The 22,774-nt window shown below is 32.6% G+C and overlaps 1 protein-coding gene across 1 annotated transcript in view; it reads right to left on the bottom strand.

The window, feature by feature from the left end:
• Positions 1 to 22,774, bottom strand: part of LOC136030288 (uncharacterized) — a 73,025-nt gene that overhangs the window by 29,985 nt on the left and 20,266 nt on the right. The window contains exon 3 of the mRNA XM_065709156.1: positions 18,560 to 18,687. Within this exon, the coding sequence (XP_065565228.1) occupies positions 18,560 to 18,687 (128 nt within the window). The remainder of the gene's footprint in view (positions 1 to 18,559; positions 18,688 to 22,774) is intronic.

Below are 22,774 nucleotides of genomic sequence, written 5' to 3'. Positions count from 1 at the left end.
AGTCATTTTCCCAGATTCGACCATCTGGGGGGCAAAAGGTAGAGGAAAAATTAGAAAAAATTAGGTATTTATAACTTACGAGTGGGTGATCGGATCTTAATGAATTTTGATATTTAGAAGGACTTTGTGACTCAGAGCTCTTATTTTAAATCTTGACCGGCATTAAGCCTCTTATTTTCCTTTTTAAATCAATCTATTGATTCATAGAATTTTGTTAGAGCTCATACCAGTGCTGTCACTTACTTGAAGTACTTCTACTTGAAGTACTACTTAAGTAAAATTTTCCATTACTTGTCCTTGTACTTAAGTAAAAACTCTAGGGTGTACTTATTACTTGATACTTAAGTAACATTACGAAATACTTATTACTTAAGATACTTTTAATGTACTTGTTTTTCAAATACTTTACCTTTGACAGGAAATTTTTGTGCGTGTGTGCTTTGGCAATGTACAAGAAAACATCACCTTTAGATTTAGAGCAAACTCAGATATAGCTTTTGTGTGTCTGTGCTTTTGGCAATGTACAAGAAAACATCGCCCTTTAGATTTAGAGTAAACTCAGATATAGCTCCATGCCCTATTTTTGGATATGAAATAAGGTATTGTTCTTGACGAAAAAAAATTATAGTACTATTAACACTTGGTTTAATTCTTGTTTAAAAATTATGTAACAAAGAAAATTGAAATTATTTCACAGTTCACTGGTCGACAGTGAGCTAAAATCCCTTGTTTTGTGCTAAATGTTGCATACTGTAGTCAATTTGGGCTTATATTTCTGACATTAGTGTTTAAGTTTTGTCATCTCGTCAACTGAACCAGATTTCTGTGGAGCAGTGCTTGGGGCTTAGGGGGGTTCAGTGCTTCGGTGAGTTCGGTACTTCTGGACGTGCTAGGACAATGAAAATTGGTAGGCGTGTCAGGGACCTGCACAAATTGACTTGATAAAGTTGATTTCCCCAATTCAACCTACTGGGGGGGGGGCTGAAGGGAGATGAAAAATTCGAAAAATGAGGTATTTTTAACTTGTGAGAGGGTGATCGGATCTTAATGAATTTTGATATTTAAAAGGACCGTGTGTCTCAGAGCTCTTATTTAAAATTTCGACCAACATCAAGCCTCTCATTTTTCTTTTAAATTAATATATTGATTCTTATAATTTTGCTAGAGCGCATGCCATATGAACTCTTGACTCTTCTGGTCTCGTCACAAGTGCCATATGAGCTCTTAGCTCTTGTTTCATTCCTTTTTTCTCAGAAAATTTTCGACTTAGTCTCATAGTTTTGCCACTTCATGGTGTGAAAACTGCTGCTAGAAATAGATAGGTTGCAACTTCTGCTGTATTGTCTTCTAGTATATTTACATGTGTGCTTACATCGTACCTGCGACCCCTTAAAAGTTCCGTTTCTTACGGTAATATTGGTTTGTCTTCTGTTGCATATGCAGACGACGCTCTTCTTGTTGCCCGGACTTGCTGTGGATTGCTTTCCAATTTTACTATATTAACCAATGAGCTATCTAAAATTGGACTGTCAGTTAATGCGTCTAAATGCGATTTTATTGGTTTTAATAACCCTTATGCGGTTGCTCCATTCGTTGCTGGGACTGCAATTCTGCCATGTTCTTCTTTAGTTAGTTGGCTTGGTCTGTGTTACGGTCCAACACTTTCCATTACCTTTTCATCCCTAGTGAATCAAGCCGTAAAAAACCTACGCGTCGCTTACGGAAAAATATCCCCAAACAAAAGCCGTTAAAACCGCAACGGTTTGTGTATGATTTATAACGCTTATTGCACCCCTGTGCTTTTGGGTTTTTATCAGGCATGGCTCATCTGTCTCGTAAGAAAAATCCCCATACTCTACGTGCGGCTTATTTCAGATATCGCAAAATCCTCCTCCGGCTTCCTAAATGGTACCAAAACAGAAAAAACTCGATTTGGTTTAATAGATATACTTTCTTGGATTCGTTCTTCCAGTGATGATTTATGTAAAAAGACTACCTACTTTATTCACGTTTACGACCCTCTGCAGCCTTTTTTCCATACTGATACTGGTTAATTAGTCCATGTTGTCTTTTGTTAGTTTGAATTTTTTTTTCTTGCTCTTTATCGTTTTTGTTTTTGTTTATTTATAATACTCCGTACTTTGTGTTTTTTATACTTTTACGGATAATAAAGTTCATTCATTGATTCATTTATTCATTCTGCAGTTTGACCATCCGTATGGAATGCGTCTGAATCAGCGGACTTGCTGCAGGCCTGTGATTTTATAATATATGTTTGTAGGGAATTTTACCGACCATCTGAATTGACGACACACCATGCGACTGGCTTGAGTGAGAACCAGCCATAGTATATAGATCCCATATATTTTCATAGCGTGTCTGAAATTTAACTTGAAAACATGAGACAGTTTCCTTGTAAAGGTGCCGAGGGCGAGACATTCCTTCAAATGATTATTGATTTTTGATTATTGAGTTTTAATTTCTCTTGTTAAAAAAGTCTGCAACTGACTCACTTGGCTCCTTACTTTTAAATTTGAGTTTTTTTTGTTGCTTAGGTTTTTACTACTTTATTACCTTTTATCTGTTTTAAAGCCAATTCAAAGTTTATTTTTCTATTTTCAATATTTTTTCTATCATTCCGACGTGTTTCAGAATAACCCTGTATTTTTTCAAACGTGCCAGATTTGACTGAACACTAATCGCCAGAAGTGATCGCCAGAAGATGATCCTTTCATGTGATCAGTCTGATCCAATCAGAAGTTTTTTGACTGCACTTAATTGTTTTGATAGTCTTTTTCTTTCACGCCTTTGTGTTGAAAATTGGTTCAGATTATTTTTTGGACTTCGTTGGGTGTCTACCAGCCAAACAAGGGAAAAGAATATTTTCAATATTTTTTTTATCATTCCCACATGTTTCAGAATAACCGTGTATTTTTTCAAACATGCCAGATTTGACAGAACACTAATCACCAGAAGTTCAACTCCATGTGCACTGTGTTAATCCTGTCATGTGATCCGTCTGGTCAAATCAGGAATTCTTTGACTGCACTTAATTGTTTTGAAAGTCTTTTTCTTTCAAGCCGCTGTGTTGAAAATTGGTTCAGATTATTTTTTGGAATTCGTTGGGTGTGTACCAGCCAAACAATGGAAAACAATACTTTCAATATTTTTTCCATCATTCCCACATGTTTCAGAATAACCATGTATTTTGTCAAACGTGCCAGATTTGATTGAAAACTAATCGCCAGAAGTTCAGCACTACTACACTGTGTTAATCCCGTCATGTGATATTTCTGATCCAATGAGTTTTTCTAATCCAAAGAGTTTTTGGACTGTACTTAAATATTTTGAGTCTTTTCCTTGCAAGCCGTTGTGTTGAAAATTGGTTAAGATTATTTTCTTGGAATTCATTGGGAGTGTAGTTGTGTCCCTGTGTCCCGGTCGTCATTTATATTCCCTGTGTCCCGGTCGTGATTTGTCCGGATGTCCCAGTCTGTAATTTCTCTTTGAGGTTCCCGGTCGTCACTTATATTCCCTCTGTCTCGGTCGTCATTTGTGTCCCGGTCTATAATTTCTCTTTGAGTGTTTTTTCTTTTTAGTTTTTTTTTTAGTTTTTTACGTTTTTTCTTTTTTCAGTTTTCTTTTTCTTCTTTATTTTTCAGCGTCACTATGAAGTACATATCGACGAACCTTTGTTTTTTTTAACTTAAATATGGTAGGCATTGATGACCTTATCCAAGTCAAAATCCCAAACCCAATCATCATCGCTATCATTTTCAGTTTTGATATGTTTTGACTCTCGCTGTCCAGGTGGATTTTCATCTAACTGCGCGGTTTTGCGTTCTTTAGCCGCAAGCCTGTTTTCTTGCTGTTCTTGTGATTCCCCGGCACGCTTTCTTTTCTTACTTTCTCTATCAGCTGCAAGCCTGTTTTCTTGCTGTTCTTGTGATTCCTCGGAACGCTTTCTTTTCTTACTTTCTCTATCAGCAGCAAGTTTTTTGGCATAAACTCTTCGAGCAGCTTCCTCGGCTGTTGCCATTGTAGGCTCTTCAGTCATTTTACAATTAAACATTTTTCCGTGAACAAATGTCTTAAATACCGTTAATGACGTCACCGTCATAGCAAAAATGACGACAACTAGCTTCATGACGTCAGTCGACACAGAAACATGACGTCACCTGACAGACAGACACACCGACAGACAACTTATTTTTATATATATAGTTATATTTTCCTTTTAGTTTTTTTTGTAGTTTTTACCTTTTTTAGTTTTTTTCTTCTTTTGTATTAATGCTAAAGCCAAGGTTCAAACCTGGAGCCTCTCGGACCTAGAACCTGAAACATAACGCTTTACCAACTCAGCTACTTTAGCTTGAATACATTCGTTTTGAGCAGCTTCCTCGGGTGTTGCCATTGTAGGTTCTTCAGTCATTTTACAATTAGAAATTTCTCTTTCAACGGTCTTCTTGCAATTAAAAATTTGTCTTTGAACGATATTCTTAAATACCTGTGCCCTGGTCGTCATTTATATTCCCTGTGTCCCGGTCGTCATTTGTGTCCTGGTATCCCAGTCTGTAATTTCTCTTTGAGTGTCCCGGTCGTTATTTATATTCCCTCTGTCCCGGTCGTCATTTGTGTCCCGGTCTGTAATTTCTCTTTGAGTGTTTTTTCTTTTTAGTATTTTTTAGTTTTTTACATTTTTTCTTTTTTCAGTTTTCTTTTTCTTCTTTATTTTTCAGCTTCACTATGAAATACATATCGCCGAACCTTTGTTTTTTTAACTAAAATCTGGTAGGCATTGATGACCTTATCCAAGTCAAAATCCCAAACCCAATCATCATCGCTATCATTTTCAGTTTTGATATGTTTTGACTCTCGCTGTCCAGGTGGATCTTCATCTAACTGCGCGGTTTTGCGTTCTTTAGCCTCAAGCCTGTTTCCTTACTGTTCTTTTGATTCCTCGGCACGCTTTCTTTTCTGACTTTCTCTATCAGCAGCAAGTTTTTTGGCATAGACTCTTTGAGCATCTTCATCGGCTTTTGCCATTGTAAGTTCATCAGTCATTTTAAATTTAAACATTAATAGGTTTATACGTGAACATATATGTCTTAAATATCTTTAATGACGTCACCGTCATAGCAAAAATGACGACAACTAACTTCATGACGTCAGTCGACACAGAAACATGACGTCACCTGACAGACAGACACACAGACAGACAACTTATTTTTATATATATAGATATATATATATATATATATATATATATATATATATATATATATATATATATATATATATATATATATATATATATATATATATATATCAAACAGTTCATGGCAACGAACTGTAGTAAGGAGCGACCCGGCTCAATAGTAACCGAAACATTAAAAAATGGAATTTCAATACCAATAGTTACATCAATAGAATCGCAGTTTAATGCTGATTTTAAGTATACAAGTTTCGTCAAGATCAGTTATACCCTTCAAAAGTTACGAGCCTGAGAAAATTTGCCTCATTTTAGAAAATAAGGGGAAATACCCCCTAACAGTCATACAATCTTAACGAAAATCACACCATCAGATTCAGCGTATCAGAAAACCTTATTGTAGAAGTTTCAAGTTCCTATCTACAAAAAACGTAGAATTTAGCATTTTTTGCAAGAAGACAGATCACGGATGCGTGTTTATTTGTTTTTTGTTTGTTTTTTTTTCAGGGGAGATCGTATCGACTGAGTGGTCCTACAATGTCGCGATAGGACTCATTCTAACGGAAATCGAAAGTTCTAGTGCCCTTTTTAAGTGACCAAAAAAATCGGAGGGCACCTAGGCCCCCTCCCACGCTCATTTTCCCCAAACTTCACCGAATCAAAATTCTGAGATAGCCATTTTATTCACCATAGTCGAAAAACCTAATAACTATGTCTTTAGGGACGACTTATACCCCCGCAGTCCCCGTGGGAGGGGCTGCAAGATACAAACTTTGACCTATGTTTACATATACTAATGTTTACTGGGAAGTCTACATACGTTTTCAGGGGGATTTTTTTAGTTTAGGCGGAGATTTGAGGGGGGGTTACGTGGGAGGATATTTCCATGGAGAAACTTCTCATGGGGAAGAGAATTTCAATGTACGGGGCGCAGGATTTTTTAGTGTTATTTGAAAAAACAATGAAAAAATAAATATGAAAAGTTTTTTCTACTGAAAGTAAGCAGTAGCATTAAAACTTAAAACCAAAAAATTATTACGCATATGAGGGGTTTACCTCCTCGTTATACCTCACTCTTGACGCTAAAGTATTTTTAGTAATTTCAACTATTTATTCGACGACCTTTGTGATTCGGAGGTCATTCTTAAGGAATTGGGACAGAATCTAAGTTTTAATGTAAAGAGCGAGGTATCGACGAGGGTAGAACCCCCTCATATACGCAATAAAAACATATGAATATAGAAGTTCGTTACGTAAGTTAATTCGTATGTTACGTACATTTTTTACCAATGAAAACGTTTGTAAGAAATTAAAAGTTCAAGTTAGTTTTTTAAGTAATCGAAAACTTGGAGGGCAACTAGGCCACCTCCCTCGCTCCTTTTTTCTCAAAATCTTCCGATTAATTGCAATTAATTAATATGCAAATTTCGTTTTAATTATTTATGTGCCAAGAGCCAAGATCAAAACATGCATTAATTCAAAAACGTCCAGAAATTAAATTAAAAAAAACAAGTTTTTTTTATGAAAGTAAGGAGCCACATTAAAACTTAAAACGAACAGAAATTACTCCGTATATGAAAGCAGCTTTTCATCCTCAACGCCCCGCTCTTTACGCTAAAGTTTCTACTGTTTTAAAAATAGAGTTAAGAGAAAGAGTCAAACTTTAGCGTAAAGAGCGAGGCATTGAGGAGGAAAAGCCTCTTTCGTATACGGATTAATTTCTATTCGTTATAAATTTTAATGTTGCTCCTCACTTTCATTTAAAAACTTGTTTTTTCTTTATTTTATATATATATATATATATATATATATATATATATATATATATATATATATATATATATATATATATATATATATATATATATATATACTAGCTGTTGGGGTGGCGCTTCGCGCCACCCCAACACCTAGTTGGTGGGGGCGCTTCGCGCCCCCCCCCAAGCCCCCCCGCGCGCGTAAGTCGTTACGCGCCATAATAGTTACGCGCCATTGTAGTTGTGTCCCTATGTCCCACCTGTGAATATAGATAGATACATATATATATGGTTTTAACTACGTAAAACTTGCGAATATACAACATTCTTTGCTGTCCCATTGTCTTTGCATATAAATAGATTGTCAGGTTTACCGACTCTTGAACATGCAACATATAATGGTCCATGGGAAAACAATCTGTATTCAGATCTATACCTCATGATTCTAATGATTGCCCTTGAGCTTTGTTGATGGTGATTGCTAATCGACCATTCCCTGTCCCAGTGTCCCGGTCGTCATTTACATCCCCCTGTTTCCCCCGGTGTCCCCGTTGTAGTTGTGTCCCTGTGTCCCGGTCGTCATTTATATTCCCTGTGTCCCGGTCGTCATTTGTATCCCGGTGTCCCGGTCTGTATATACATTCGTTTTTTAGTTTTGTTTTTCTCCTTTATTTTTTTCCTTTTTTTTTCTTTTTTAGCTTATTTAGATTTTTAGATTTTTTAGTTTTTTTATTAGTTTTTAGTTTTTTTTCTTTTTAGTTTTTTTGTCCCGGTCGTCATTTATATCCCCCTGTTTCCCCCGGTGTCCCCGTTGTAGTTGTGTCCCTGTGTCCCGGTCGTCATTTATATTCCCTGTGTCCCGGTCGTCATTTGTATCCCGGTGTACCGGTCTGTATATACATTAGTTTTTTAGTTTTGTTTTTCTCCTTTATTTTTTTCCTTTTTTTTTCTTTTTTGGTTTATTTAGATTTTTAGATTTTTTAGTTTTTTTATTAGTTTTTAGTTTTTTTTTTCTTTTTAGTTTTTTTGTAGTTTTTAACTTCTTTTTAGTTTTGTTAATTTTTTTTTTACTTATGTCCTGGTCGTCATTTATACTCCCTGTGTCCCGGTGCTTTGTTGATTGCTAATCGAACATTCCTTTTGTCCTGGTCGCTTTCTCTTTGAGTGTCGTCATTTATTTTTTTCTTTTTTAGTTCTTTTAGTTTTTACCTTTTTTAGTTTTTTTTAGTTTTTTAGATGAAAATTTTTTTTAGTTTTTTCCTTTTTTTCTTTTTAGTTTTTTATTGGTTTTTACCTTTATTTTAGCTTATTTTTCAGTTTTTTCCTTTTTTTTAGTTTTTTTTTTATTTTTTATTTTTTTTAGTTTTTTACCTTTTTTTAGTTTTTTTAGTTTTTTAGCTTTTTTACTTTTTTATTAGTTTTTAGTTTTTTTTTTGTAGTTTTTGCCTTTTTTTAGTTTTTTCAGTTTTATTTTTAGTTTTTTATTGGTTTTTACCTTTATTTTAGCTTATTTTTCAGTTTTTTCCTTTTTTTTTAGTTTTTTTTAGTTTTTAGTTTTTTTCGTGTTTTACCTTTTTTTTAGTTTTTTTAGTTTTTTTAGTTTTTTAGCTTTTTTATTTTTTTTATTAGTTTTTAGTTTTTTTTTGTAGTTTTTGCCTTTTTTTAGTTTTTTTAGTTTTTTAGCTTTTTTTATTAGTTTTTAGTTTTTTTTGTAGTTTTTGCCTTTTTTTATTTTTTTTAGTTTTTTAGCTTTTTTATTTTTTTATTAGTTTTTAGTTTTTTTGTAGTTCTTGCCTTTTTTAGTTTTTTCAGTTTTGACGTCACCTGATCCAGTTTTTTCAGGCGACGTCACCTGATCCATCCACAGACAGACAGACAACTTATTTTTATATAGATACTAGCTGTTGGGGTGGCGCTTCGCGCCACCCCAACACCTAGTTGGTGGGGGCGCTTCGCGCCCCCCCCCAAGCCCCCCCGCGCGCGTAAGTCGTTACGCGCCATAATAGTTACGCGCCATTGTAGTTGTGTCCCTATGTCCCACCTGTGAATATAGATATATATATATATATATGGTTTTAACTACGTAAAACTTGCGAATATACAACATTCTTTGCTGTCCCATTGTCTTTGCATATAAATAGATTGTCAGGTTATCCCCCTGTTTCCCCCGGTGTCCCCGTTGTAGTTGTGTCCCTGTGTCCCGGTCGTCATTTATATTCCCTGTGTCCCGGGTCCCGGTCATCATTTGTATCCCGGTGTCCCGGTCTGTATATACATTCGTTTTTTAGTTTTGTTTTTCTCCTTTATTTTTTTCCTTTTTTTTTCTTTTTTAGCTTATTTAGATTTTTAGATTTTTTAGTTTTTTTTATTAGTTTTTAGTTTTTATTTCTTTTTAGTTTTTTTGTCCCGGTCGTCATTTATATCCCCCTGTTTCCCCCGGTGTCCCCGTTGTAGTTGTGTCCCTGTGTCCCGGTCGTTATTTATATTCCCTGTGTCCCGGTCGTCATTTGTATCCCGGTGTACCGGTCTGTATATACATTCGTTTTTTAGTTTTGTTTTTCTCCTTTATTTTTTTCCTTTTTTTTTCTTTTTTAGTTTATTTAGATTTTTAGATTTTTTAGTTTTTTTATTAGTTTTTAGTTTTTTTTTCTTTTTAGTTTTTTTGTAGTTTTTACCTTCTTTTTAGTTTTGTTAATTTTTTTTTTTACTTGTGTCCTGGTCGTCATTTATACTCCCTGTGTCCCGGTGCTTTGTTGATTGCTAATCGAACATTCCTTTTGTCCTGGTCGCTTTCTCTTTGAGTGTCGTCATTTATTTTTTTCTTTTTTAGTTCTTTTAGTTTTTACCTTTTTTAGTTTTTTTTTAGTTTTTAGTTTTTTTAGTTTTTTACCTTTTTTTAGTTTTTTTAGTTTTTTAGCTTTTTTATTTTTTTTATTAGTTTTTAGTTTTTTTGTAGTTTTTGCCTTTTTTTTTAGTTTTTTGTCCTGGTCGCTTTCTCTTTGAGTGTCGTCATTTATTAGTTTTTTCCTTTTTTTTTTTAGTTTTTTATTGGTTTTTACCTTTATTTTAGCTTATTTTTCAGTTTTTTCCTTTTTTTTAGTTTTTTTTTATTTTTTATTTTTTTTAGTTTTTTACCTTTTTTTAGTTTTTTTAGTTTTTTTAGTTTTTTAGCTTTTTTACTTTTTTTATTAGTTTTTAGTTTTTTTTTGTAGTTTTTGCCTTTTTTTAGTTTTTTCAGTTTTTTTTTTAGTTTTTTATTGGTTTTTACCTTTATAGTTTTTTTAGTTTTTTAGCTTTTTTATTTTTTTTATTAGTTTTTAGTTTTTTTTGTAGTTTTTGCCTTTTTTTAGTTTTTTCAGTTTTGACGTCACCTAATCCAGTTTTTTCAGGTGACGTCACCTGACACATCCATCCACACATCCATCCACACATCCACAGACAGACAACTTATTTTTATATATATAGATATATATATATATATATATATCTATATATATATATATATATATATATATATATATATATATATATATATATATATATATATATATATATATATATATATATATATATATATATATATAATATATATATATATATAATATATATATATATATACTAGCTGTTGGGGTGGCGCTTCGCGCCACCCCAACACCTAGTTGGTGGGGGCGCTTCGCGCCCCCCCCAAGCCCCCCCGCGCGCGTAAGTCGTTACGCGCCATAATAGTTACGCGCCATTGTAGTTGTGTCCCTATGTCCCACCTGTGAATATAGATATATATATATATATATGGTTTTAACTACGTAAAACTTGCGAATATACAACATTCTTTGCTGTCCCATTGTCTTTGCATATAAATAGATTGTCAGGTTATCCCCCTGTTTCCCCCGGTGTCCCCGTTGTAGTTGTGTCCCTGTGTCCCGGTCGTCATTTATATTCCCTGTGTCCCGGGTCCCGGTCATCATTTGTATCCCGGTGTCCCGGTCTGTATATACATTCGTTTTTTAGTTTTGTTTTTCTCCTTTATTTTTTTCCTTTTTTTTTCTTTTTTAGCTTATTTAGATTTTTAGATTTTTTAGTTTTTTTTATTAGTTTTTAGTTTTTATTTCTTTTTTGTTTTTTTGTCCCGGTCGTCATTTATATCCCCCTGTTTCCCCCGGTGTCCCCGTTGTAGTTGTGTCCCTGTGTCCCGGTCGTTATTTATATTCCCTGTGTCCCGGTCGTCATTTGTATCCCGGTGTACCGGTCTGTATATACATTCGTTTTTTAGTTTTGTTTTTCTCCTTTATTTTTTTCCTTTTTTTTTCTTTTTTAGTTTATTTAGATTTTTAGATTTTTTAGTTTTTTTATTAGTTTTTAGTTTTTTTTTCTTTTTAGTTTTTTTGTAGTTTTTACCTTCTTTTTAGTTTTGTTAATTTTTTTTTTTACTTGTGTCCTGGTCGTCATTTATACTCCCTGTGTCCCGGTGCTTTGTTGATTGCTTTTTTTTATTAGTTTTTAGTTTTTTTGTAGTTTTTGCCTTTTTTTTTAGTTTTTTGTCCTGGTCGCTTTCTCTTTGAGTGTCGTCATTTATTAGTTTTTTCCTTTTTTTTTTTAGTTTTTTATTGGTTTTTACCTTTATTTTAGCTTATTTTTCAGTTTTTTCCTTTTTTTTAGTTTTTTTTTATTTTTTATTTTTTTTAGTTTTTTACCTTTTTTTAGTTTTTTTAGTTTTTTTAGTTTTTTAGCTTTTTTACTTTTTTTATTAGTTTTTAGTTTTTTTTTGTAGTTTTTGCCTTTTTTTAGTTTTTTCAGTTTTTTTTTTAGTTTTTTATTGGTTTTTACCTTTATAGTTTTTTTAGTTTTTTAGCTTTTTTATTTTTTTTATTAGTTTTTAGTTTTTTTTGTAGTTTTTGCCTTTTTTTAGTTTTTTCAGTTTTGACGTCACCTAATCCAGTTTTTTCAGGTGACGTCACCTGACACATCCATCCACACATCCATCCATCCATCCATCCACAGACAACTTATTTTTATATATATATATATATATATATATATTATATATATATATATATATATATATATATATATATATATATATATATATATATATATATATATCTATATATATAAAAATAAGTTGTCTGTGTGTGGATCTGTGTGTGGATCAGGTGACGTCATGTTTGTCCGCATATGACGTCTGAATTATTTCACACTAATACAAAAGAAGAAAAAAACTAAAAAAGGTAAAAACTACAAAAAAAACTAAAAAGAAAAAAAAACTAAAAAAGCTAAAAAACTAAAAAAAACTAAAAAAAGGTAAAAATCTAATAACTAAAAAAAAACTGAAAAAAATAAAAAAAAGGCAAAAACTACAAAAAAAATAAAAAAACTAAAAAAGCTAAAAAACTAAAAAAACTAAAAAAAACTAAAAAAGGTAAAAAACTAAAAAAAAATAAAAAAAAAGGAAAAAACTGAAAAATAAAAGAGAAAAAGAAAACTAAAAAAATATGAATAAAAACTAAAAAAAGGTAAAAAGCTAAAAACTAAAAAAAACTGAAAAAACTAAAAAAAGGCAAAAACTAAAAAAAACTAAAAACTAATAAAAAAACTAAAAAAGCTAAAAAACTAAAAAAACTAAAAAAACTAAAAAAAAGGTAAAAAACAAAAAAAAACTAAAAACTAAAAAAGAAAAAACTAAAAAAAGGGAAAAAACTGAAAAATAAGAGAAAAAGAAAACTAAAAAAATATTAATAAATATAAAAAATATAAATATAAATATAATATAAATTAGCAATCAACAAAGCACCGAGACACAAATGACGACCGGGACACAGGGAGTATAAATGACGACCAGGACATAAGTAAAAAAAAACTAAAAACTAAAAAAATGGTAAAAACTACAAAAAAACTAAAAACTAATAAAAAAACTAAAAAATCTAAAAATCTAAATAAACTAAAAAAGAAAAAAAAGAAAAAAGGAAAAAAATAAAGGAGAAAAACAAAACTAAAAAACGAATGTATATACAGACCGGGACACCGGGATACAAATGACGACCGGGACACAGGGAATATAAATGACGACCGGGACACAGGGACACAACTACAATGGGGACGCCGGGGGGCACAGGGGGATATAAATGACGACCGGGACACCGGGACACAAGGAATATAAATGACGCCCGGGACACTCAAAGAGAAATCACAGACTGGAACACCGGGACACAAATGACGACCGGGACACAGGGAATATAAATGACGACCGGGACACAGGGACATAACTACAAAGGGGACGCCGGGGTGCACAGGGGGATATATAAATGACGATGGCGACTCAGGGAATGGTCGATTAGCAATCACCATCAACAAAGCTCAAGGGCAATCATTAGAATCATGAGGTATAGATCTGAATACGGATTGTTTTCCCATGGACCATTATATGTTGCATGTTCAAGAGTCGGTAAACCTGACAATCTATTTATATGCACAGACAATGGGACAGCAAAGAATGTTGTATATTCGCAAGTTTTACGTAGTTAAAAACATATATATATATATATATATATATATATATATATATATATATATATATATATATATATATATATATATATATATATATATATATATATATATATATATATATATATATATATATATATATATATATATATATATATATATATATATATATATATATATATATATATATATATATATATATATATACTAGCTGTTGGGGTGGCGCTTCGCGCCACCCCAACACCTAGTTGGTGGGGGCGCTTCGCGCCCCCCCCCAAGCCCCCCCGCGCGCGTAAGTCGTTACGCGCCATAATAGTTACGCGCCATTGTAGTTGTGTCCCTATGTCCCACCTGTGAATATAGATATATATATATATATATATGGTTTTAACTACGTAAAACTTGCGAATATACAACATTCTTTGCTGTCCCATTGTCTTTGCATATAAATAGATTGTCAGGTTATCCCCCTGTTTCCCCCGGTGTCCCCGTTGTAGTTGTGTCCCTGTGTCCCGGTCGTCATTTATATTCCCTGTGTCCCGGGTCCCGGTCATCATTTGTATCCCGGTGTCCCGGTCTGTATATACATTCGTTTTTTAGTTTTGTTTTTCTCCTTTATTTTTTTCCTTTTTTTTTCTTTTTTAGCTTATTTAGATTTTTAGATTTTTTAGTTTTTTTTATTAGTTTTTAGTTTTTATTTCTTTTTAGTTTTTTTGTCCCGGTCGTCATTTATATCCCCCTGTTTCCCCCGGTGTCCCCGTTGTAGTTGTGTCCCTGTGTCCCGGTCGTTATTTATATTCCCTGTGTCCCGGTCGTCATTTGTATCCCGGTGTACCGGTCTGTATATACATTCGTTTTTTAGTTTTGTTTTTCTCCTTTATTTTTTTCCTTTTTTTTTCTTTTTTAGTTTATTTAGATTTTTAGATTTTTTAGTTTTTTTATTAGTTTTTAGTTTTTTTTTCTTTTTAGTTTTTTTGTAGTTTTTACCTTCTTTTTAGTTTTGTTAATTTTTTTTTTTACTTGTGTCCTGGTCGTCATTTATACTCCCTGTGTCCCGGTGCTTTGTTGATTGCTAATCGAACATTCCTTTTGTCCTGGTCGCTTTCTCTTTGAGTGTCGTCATTTATTTTTTTCTTTTTTAGTTCTTTTAGTTTTTACCTTTTTTAGTTTTTTTTTAGTTTTTAGTTTTTTTAGTTTTTTACCTTTTTTTAGTTTTTTTAGTTTTTTAGCTTTTTTATTTTTTTTTATTAGTTTTTAGTTTTTTTGTAGTTTTTGCCTTTTTTTTTAGTTTTTTGTCCTGGTCGCTTTCTCTTTGAGTGTCGTCATTTATTAGTTTTTTCCTTTTTTTTTTTAGTTTTTTATTGGTTTTTACCTTTATTTTAGCTTATTTTTCAGTTTTTTCCTTTTTTTTAGTTTTTTTTTATTTTTTATTTTTTTAGTTTTTTACCTTTTTTTAGTTTTTTTAGTTTTTTTAGTTTTTTAGCTTTTTTACTTTTTTTATTAGTTTTTAGTTTTTTTTTGTAGTTTTTGCCTTTTTTTAGTTTTTTCAGTTTTTTTTTTAGTTTTTTATTGGTTTTTACCTTTATAGTTTTTTTAGTTTTTTAGCTTTTTTATTTTTTTTATTAGTTTTTAGTTTTTTTTGTAGTTTTTGCCTTTTTTTAGTTTTTTCAGTTTTGACGTCACCTAATCCAGTTTTTTCAGGTGACGTCACCTGACACATCCATCCACACATCCATCCACACATCCACAGACAGACAACTTATTTTTATATATATAGATATATATATATATATATCTATCTATATTCACAGGTGGGACATAGGGACACAACTACAAGGGCGCGTAACTAATATGGCGCGTAACGACTTACGCGCGCGGGGGGGCTTGGGGGGTGCGCGAAGCGCCCCCACCAACTAGGTGTTGGGGTGGCGCGAAGCGCCACCCCAACAGCTAGTATATATATATATATATATATATATATATATATATATATATATATATATATATATATATATATATATATATATATATATATATATATATATATATATATATATATATATATATATATATATATATGTATATATATATATATATATATATATATATATATATATATATATATATATATATATATATATATATATATATATATATATATATATATATATATATATACATATATATATATATATATATATATATATATATATTATATATATACTAGCTGTTGGGGTGGCGCTTCGCGCCACCCCAACACCTAGTTGGTGGGGGCGCTTCGCACCCCCCCCCCCCCCAAGCCCCCCCCCCCCCCCCCGCGCGCGTAAGTCGTTACGCGCCATTGTAGTTGTGTCCCTATGTCCCACCTGTGAATATAGATAGATATATTATATATATGTTTTTAACTACGTAAAACTTGCGAATATACAACATTCTTTGCTGTCCCATTGTCTGTGCATATAAATAGATTGTCAGGTTTACCGACTCTTGAACATGCAACATATAATGGTCCATGGGAAAACAATCCGTATTCAGATCTATACCTCATGATTCTAATGATTACTCTTGAGCTTTGTTGATGGTGATTACTAATCGACCATTCCCTGTCCCGGTGTCCCGGTCGTCATTTATATCCCCCTGTGCCCCCCGGCGTCCCCGTTGTAGTTGTGTCCCTGTGTCCCGGTCGTCATTTATATTTTTTACTTATGTCCTGGTCATTATGGCTTATGTATGGTCATTTATATTCCCTGTGTCCCGGTCGTCATTTGTATCCCGGTGTCCCGGTCTGTATATACATTCGTTTTTTAGTTTTGTTTTTCTCCTTTATTTTTTTCCTTTTTTATTTTTTTTCTTTTTTAGTTTATTTAGATTTTTAGATTTTTTAGTTTTTTTATTAGTTTTTAATTTTTTTTCTTTTTAGTTTTTTTGTAGTTTTTACCTTCTTTTTAGTTTTTTTTTTACTTATGTCCTGGTCGTCATTTATACTCCCTGTGTCCCGGTGCTTTGTTGATTGCTAATCGAACATTCCTTTTGTCCCGGTTGCTTTCTCTTTGAGTGTCGTCATTTATTTTTTTATTTTTTAGTTCTTACCTTTTTTAGTTTTTTTTAGTTTTTTAGATGAAAATTTTTTTAGTTTTTTTCCTTTTTTTCTTTTTAGTTTTTTATTGGTTTTTACCTTTTTTTTTAGCTTTTTTAGTTTTTTTTCGTTTTTTCTTTTTACTTTTTTTTTTAGTTTTTATCTTTTTTATTTTTTTTTTATTTTTATTCTTAATTTTATTAGTTTTCTTTTTCTCTTCTATTTATCAGTTTTTTCCTTTTTTTTAGTTTTTTTTTTTAGTTTTTAGTTTTTTTAGTTTTTTACCTTTTTTTAGTTTTTTTAGTTTTTTCAGTTTTTTAGCCTTTTTATTTTTTTTTATTAGTTTTTAGTTTTTTTGTAGTTTTTGCCTTTTTTAGTTTTTTTCAGTTTTTTTTTTAGTTTTTAGTTTTTTACCTTTTTTAGCCTAACCAGGATTTGAACCTGGGACCTTCATTCTCCGTTCTGACACCCTCTCTCACCGAGTGACTACTCCAGCATGTTCATTTTGGTGTTTTAAATGGTATATTATTAACCAAATTAATGTGTTTTACAATATACTAAGCATCGTCATAACAAAAATGACGACAACTAATTTCATGACGTCAGCCGACACAGAAACATGACGTCACCTGATCCACAGATCCACAGACAGACAACTTATTTTTATATATATAGATATATATAGAATAAATACTTGAAGTAGTACTTGAAGTATTACTTAAGTACAATTTTGGCAAGTACTTGATATTTGATACTTAAGTAAGAATTTGGAAAGTACTTATTACTTGATATTTAAGTAAAAAAACAATGAGTACTTAATACTTGATACTTAAGTAAAAATTTGGAGTACTTGTTGCAGCACTGGCTCATACCATATGATCTCTTGGCTCTTAGCTCTTCTCGCCTCGTCACAAGTGCCATATGAGCTCTTAGCTCTTGTTTCAACTTACTGCGCGATTGACATTTCTACGCACATCTGCAAATGCTCTGTGGTATGCTTCGAATAGATTGTGAACTCGTACAGTTGTGAACTTTAAACTCTTGTGAGGATGATAATGATGCCATAAAGGTTTTTGCGGACAAGTGTATTACCAGATATTGAAAATTCCGAAGTATCATCAGTAAAAATCGAAGTATAAAAATCCGAAGTATCATCAATAAAAATCAGAAAATATAATTTAACTTTTCTGGAAAAAATACAGAGTTGAATGTCGAGGAGTCATCAGGTCATTCTACTGAAAATTGGAGCACTATGTGCTATTATGACCACGAAAAGTCCTAACTGGACTAAATTTTCCTAACTGGCATGTTTTCCGTTTTTTAAATGTATCAGGCTTTTTTAAATTTCTTTTTGTGGAATTTTATAAAAACAGTTTTTAACCGTTTTCCAACGATTTTTCTCTTGATTTATATTGATCAGACCCCTCATTAACCCATTCATTTTAGTTCTAATCCTCGCCAGCCTCTGATCAGATGTAAGGGACCTAGGTGTAGCCTACACAATAGTTTTTTTATTGCTTTTTTTATCATTTCAATGATAAAGAAATTGACCGTCTTTTCCTCGCTTTGTAAAAAAAAAAGTTTTAAGTGTGAATGCATTGATTTGTATTAAAAGTGAATCAAACGTAAATTTTGGTCATATATTGACTAGATAGTGGTTTTGCCATTGGTTCCTTTTCTTTAGTTTCTTTGCTTTTTTGCCACTTGGCATTTCATTCTGAAATTTTTCAAAATTTGATCCGACACAGTAAGTCACACGATGTGTTCTCTAGTTGTATGCCCAGGCATCTATTTGTTTTTCTGTCCGGTAAGTGCTGATATTTGGCTAATATTGTAGTTAGAATAATAAAAACAGTAAGCTACCCTTATTTTTATCGGTAGGCTTTTTGTTTTTATTTGCCTGTCAATTATTATATGAACAGAAAAAAAAGTATGAAGAGAAGTTTAAACCACAATTTAGCTGTATTGAACACATGAAAATTCTTTCTATTTCATATAAAAGATGAAAATTACCTGACAAACAGAGTTCTTTTCAATGAAGATCCTGAGAGTGCAGGAGCCTTTTTCCTCATTGGGCTCTGGGTACTTTGGACTCACAAAACTGACTTTTCTTTCCTTAGTTGTCTTCTGGCAAGATAGCTCTGAAATTACGTTTTATCAAAATTTTAGCTTCTATACATGGAGGCCTTCTATATATACTCATTGTCACTTGTCTTCTAACCGTAGACAATGTGAGCCTCTTTTCAATGTCATTGTGTTACCATAAGTTCGATACAACTGCCCTTGGGAAAATACAAATTCTTCCTTAAAGTTGTGACCTTCTTTGATTGTTTTAGTGTTCAGAGATGTCAATATGCCAGTTAATAAGTAAAACTATGTAACCGATTTCGAGCCCGGCCCCAGCACTCGTCATGTGGCGGGCTTGCATATATTTACTCTCATTCTTAGCAGCAACCTCCAAATGAGTCACGTTTGTTATTCTCTCCTCGGGGAAATGGAGGGCTCCCCAGGTAATAAATATAACCTCGAAGGGTTCAAATGGCTTCTAATTAACAGTTCCATAGTTTATGGTATCTTTGTAGGTTTTACTGGTTTTTGCGTCACATGTTGCTGGTGTCAAAGATTGTGACGGTGTTATCTTTCTTATGTAGTATTTCTCTCTTCTTCACTTTCATTTTGACTCGTTTTGATTTTCAAAGAGATTAATATAGGTCACGAGCTTGACAAAACTTTTTAACAGCCTTAATTTTGGAAAAAAACCTGTGAGAGACGCAGGATTTTTCAGCACTTCAAGAGCACACATACGTCATGTTTGCCCCTAAGCGGTTGTATCATTTTTAATGTCTATGATATAGGCAAAGTTACACAAGAAACTTTTGATTGACAAGAAAAATCAGATGATTGACGTCATATTCATGAGCATATTTCAAGAGAGTAAACCACATAATTTCCGCTCGCTCCAGGAGTGAACGTATCGTTTTTATATATATGACGCATGCAAAATTAGAAAAGGAACATAAGTATAAAATATCAAGTGTGAAAATTCTATCCACAAAAGTCATTTTTAGTAGTTTCATAATGCCCAGAGGACAAATGAATAACCTAGACCATCAAATGTGAAAAGACCAAATCCGAGCAGCTAGATAAAGGGTATAGAAAAATGTCTAAGATAATGATAGACAAAAATGAAGGAAAAAGAAACATCTGGTCCGAAGATGAGCGGCAGCAAGAATTAATACGAGTCAAAACAAAAATTAACAATAAAGAAATATGTGGTTAAAAGATATACCACAGCAAGAACAGAGAAATATGTGGTTAGAAGATAAGCGACAACGGGAATTACAAGCGATAGCGAGAAAGCAAGTATCAGAAGTATGAAGAACAGAGAATTGTGCTTTTAGAAGACAAGCAACAGTGAAAATCAAAACGAGAAAAAAATAATGAAAATGAAGTAGAAAGAAATATGTTGTTTGAAAAACAACGCCATCACAACCTTCTACGCCAAAATGGGGCGCAAAACCCAGAACAAACCTACTAAGATGCCAAAATTACGCAACTGTTGATTACAATTTATTGCTACCCTTCAATATTGTGTGTATTTCCAGGAGAGCCCTGCATTTTCCCAAGGAAAGAATAGCAAACGAAATGATTCATTTGGAGGTTGCTACTTACAACGAGAATCAATATATACAAGCCTGCCACGTGCCCTGTGCCGGAGCCTGGTCTCGAAGTCGACTACATAGTTTTCTTAAAACTTGCATATTGACATTTCTGGCCACAAAAACAATCTAAATAGGTCATAACTTTAAGAAAGAATTTGTGTTTTTCCCAGGTTGGTTGTATCAAATCATGAACATCAAGAAGAGGCTCGCATTGTCTGCGATTAGAAGACAAGCGGCATTGAGAACCAATACATACAAGCAAGTGACTTAGCCATGCCGGGCCCGGCTTCGAAATCGGCTACATAGTGTTTTTTTTTCTTAAAACTGGCACATTGACATTTCTGGCCACAAAAACCATCTAAATAGGTCCTTCTCTGTGGTTAGAGGAACTAAGCTAATTGGGAATAACTGTGACTCTGCTAAAATGAAGGAGGAGTTGAGAAGAAATAAGAATAGACCAGATTAAAAGTCTGAGTTGCCTCTCTTGAGAAGACCGGTAAAAGACACTATTTCTAAAATTTATCATAAACTTCTAGGCATATAATAATTAGCCGTATACACGAGAAGCAAGCCTTTATACTTTTTTATCCTTTTTAAAAGTTAACCTCCCAGTGCAAAATCCGGCATTGGTGTTTTATCTTAATTATCAATATATAGATAATTATGTACTTGCGCGGAGCGAAATATTTGGTTTTTGCAGTTTTACAGATTATGCCTGTTCTTCAGAGCTTAGAAAAAGTTTCTGTCCTTCCCCCAAATATATTCATGCCTGGTAAGCGATTTACCTAATAGCCCTTGAGAGAAAAGCTGGACCTTTTTGTCGAAGAACTGGTGTGTGTGATCTTAGTAAAAGTGTATTGAACATTAACACAAACATACTGCCAGTGGTACTTTTGTGCACGTTTGTCTGAAGCTTTTATATTTCCTGAGAGTCAACATTATGCCGCATAATTTATAAGTAGAAGCAGAATATTCGTAAATAGTTTAATTTTCAATTTGCTCATTCTTAAAAATAATGATACTAATATACTTCTCAAGTTTTATCACCATAAAAGAAAAGCTGCATGCATTTTATGCACAATTTCTGAGATTTACGACGTAAGATCTATGTTTAACGTCCAAGTTCTTAGAAAAAAACTTACCTTCCTTTTTGCATATTATCATCTAAATCCGACCAATGTCTTTCATTAAGGTTTATTTTGAACAATAGACTTAAAAAAACTGTATCCGTTTTATGCATAAGTTTCCCAGAGGCACGACATAATACGTATGTTTAACGAATAAGTTTTTACAAAAAGAACTGACCTTCCTATTTTCGTGTTACCATCGAAACTTGACAAATATCTTTTCATAGGGTTTATTTTGAACAATAAACAAACAATCTAAAAAATTAATTTAAAGAAGGGAATTTTTCAGTTGGAAGTAATGAGTGAAGTTGATATTTGAAACGAACAGAAATGTTTGCTTCGCAGTCTATGCCAGATACGTTTACTAAACTAGCTGATATCAATCGGTTCATGATATTTCTTTTTTTTTTGTAGAATTCTAAAAAGTAGCAGTTTACTAAAAATGTAAAACGCATGCAAAAAACAGGAGTAGGAAAATCCTTGAGTAGCCAGCAGATAATTAGACCGTTTTACAAGGTTCTCATAAATCTTTTGCCGGCCATGATGTTGATAACTTCTAGTGTACTTGGTATAGTTGCTTCTGGGTTCCAAAATCATCGACTTGCTGCCCCTATTTTAGATCCCAAAGAGCAACGATTCGGATTCCGAAGATCCAATTTCAAGCAGAATATTGTGTGTAAATAATCTTAAAAAACTCAACAACAAAAAAAAATGTTTTTGTTGCTGAGAACAGTAAGTAGCATACAAAACAAGCAATATGACAAAACAAGCAAGATGGTTATAAAATGATTATTCAGCAGCTCATTTGTCTCAACCCCCGTATTATCAATTGACAGTAATACAAAAGCTTTGACAAATTTTGACTTAAAAAACCTTGCAAAATCCCCGCTAATTCTGCCTTGATAATTTCAAACTCTGATACTAAGTTGTGAAATTAGCGTGTAAGCATAACACTACGAGACAGCTTCCCTTCAGATTAATAGATTAAACGAATTCAAAAGCGGAAATCACAAGTTTTCCAAGGTAGGAAAACTCCTAGTTTTATAGGCTTGGGCGAATTTAAGGAGTCGGTTTATTTGAACTGGTTTTATGGATACATATTGAATGTGTGAACTGCCAAGTAACAAATTTCACTCGTTTAGGCTTCAACTTCGCTCTCTTCTTCCATCAGATAACAAAATGTTTCATATTTTAACTATCCTGAGGAAAGGAAATTCTTACCATTTAACCATCTTTCAGGAATAGGATTGGATTTCAGTAATACAACTACGGTAATAGAATCTTAGTAGAAATGGTACTTAGACAAAGTTTTGGTATAGTGAAAAACTGAAATGTCCTAGCTTTAGTATTTATTCATATACAAATATAATCTACTATTTTTGAATTCTTCCCATTAAACTGATTTGGTTTAATTAACAACTTAAATAAATTATGGAGCT

The sequence above is a fragment of the Artemia franciscana genome, chromosome 1, assembly GCF_032884065.1.
Source record: "Artemia franciscana chromosome 1, ASM3288406v1, whole genome shotgun sequence".
Lineage (NCBI taxonomy): Eukaryota > Metazoa > Arthropoda > Branchiopoda > Anostraca > Artemiidae > Artemia > Artemia franciscana.
The sequence above is the reverse complement of the archived record's forward strand: the minus strand, read 5'-3'. Positions and strand labels throughout refer to the sequence as shown.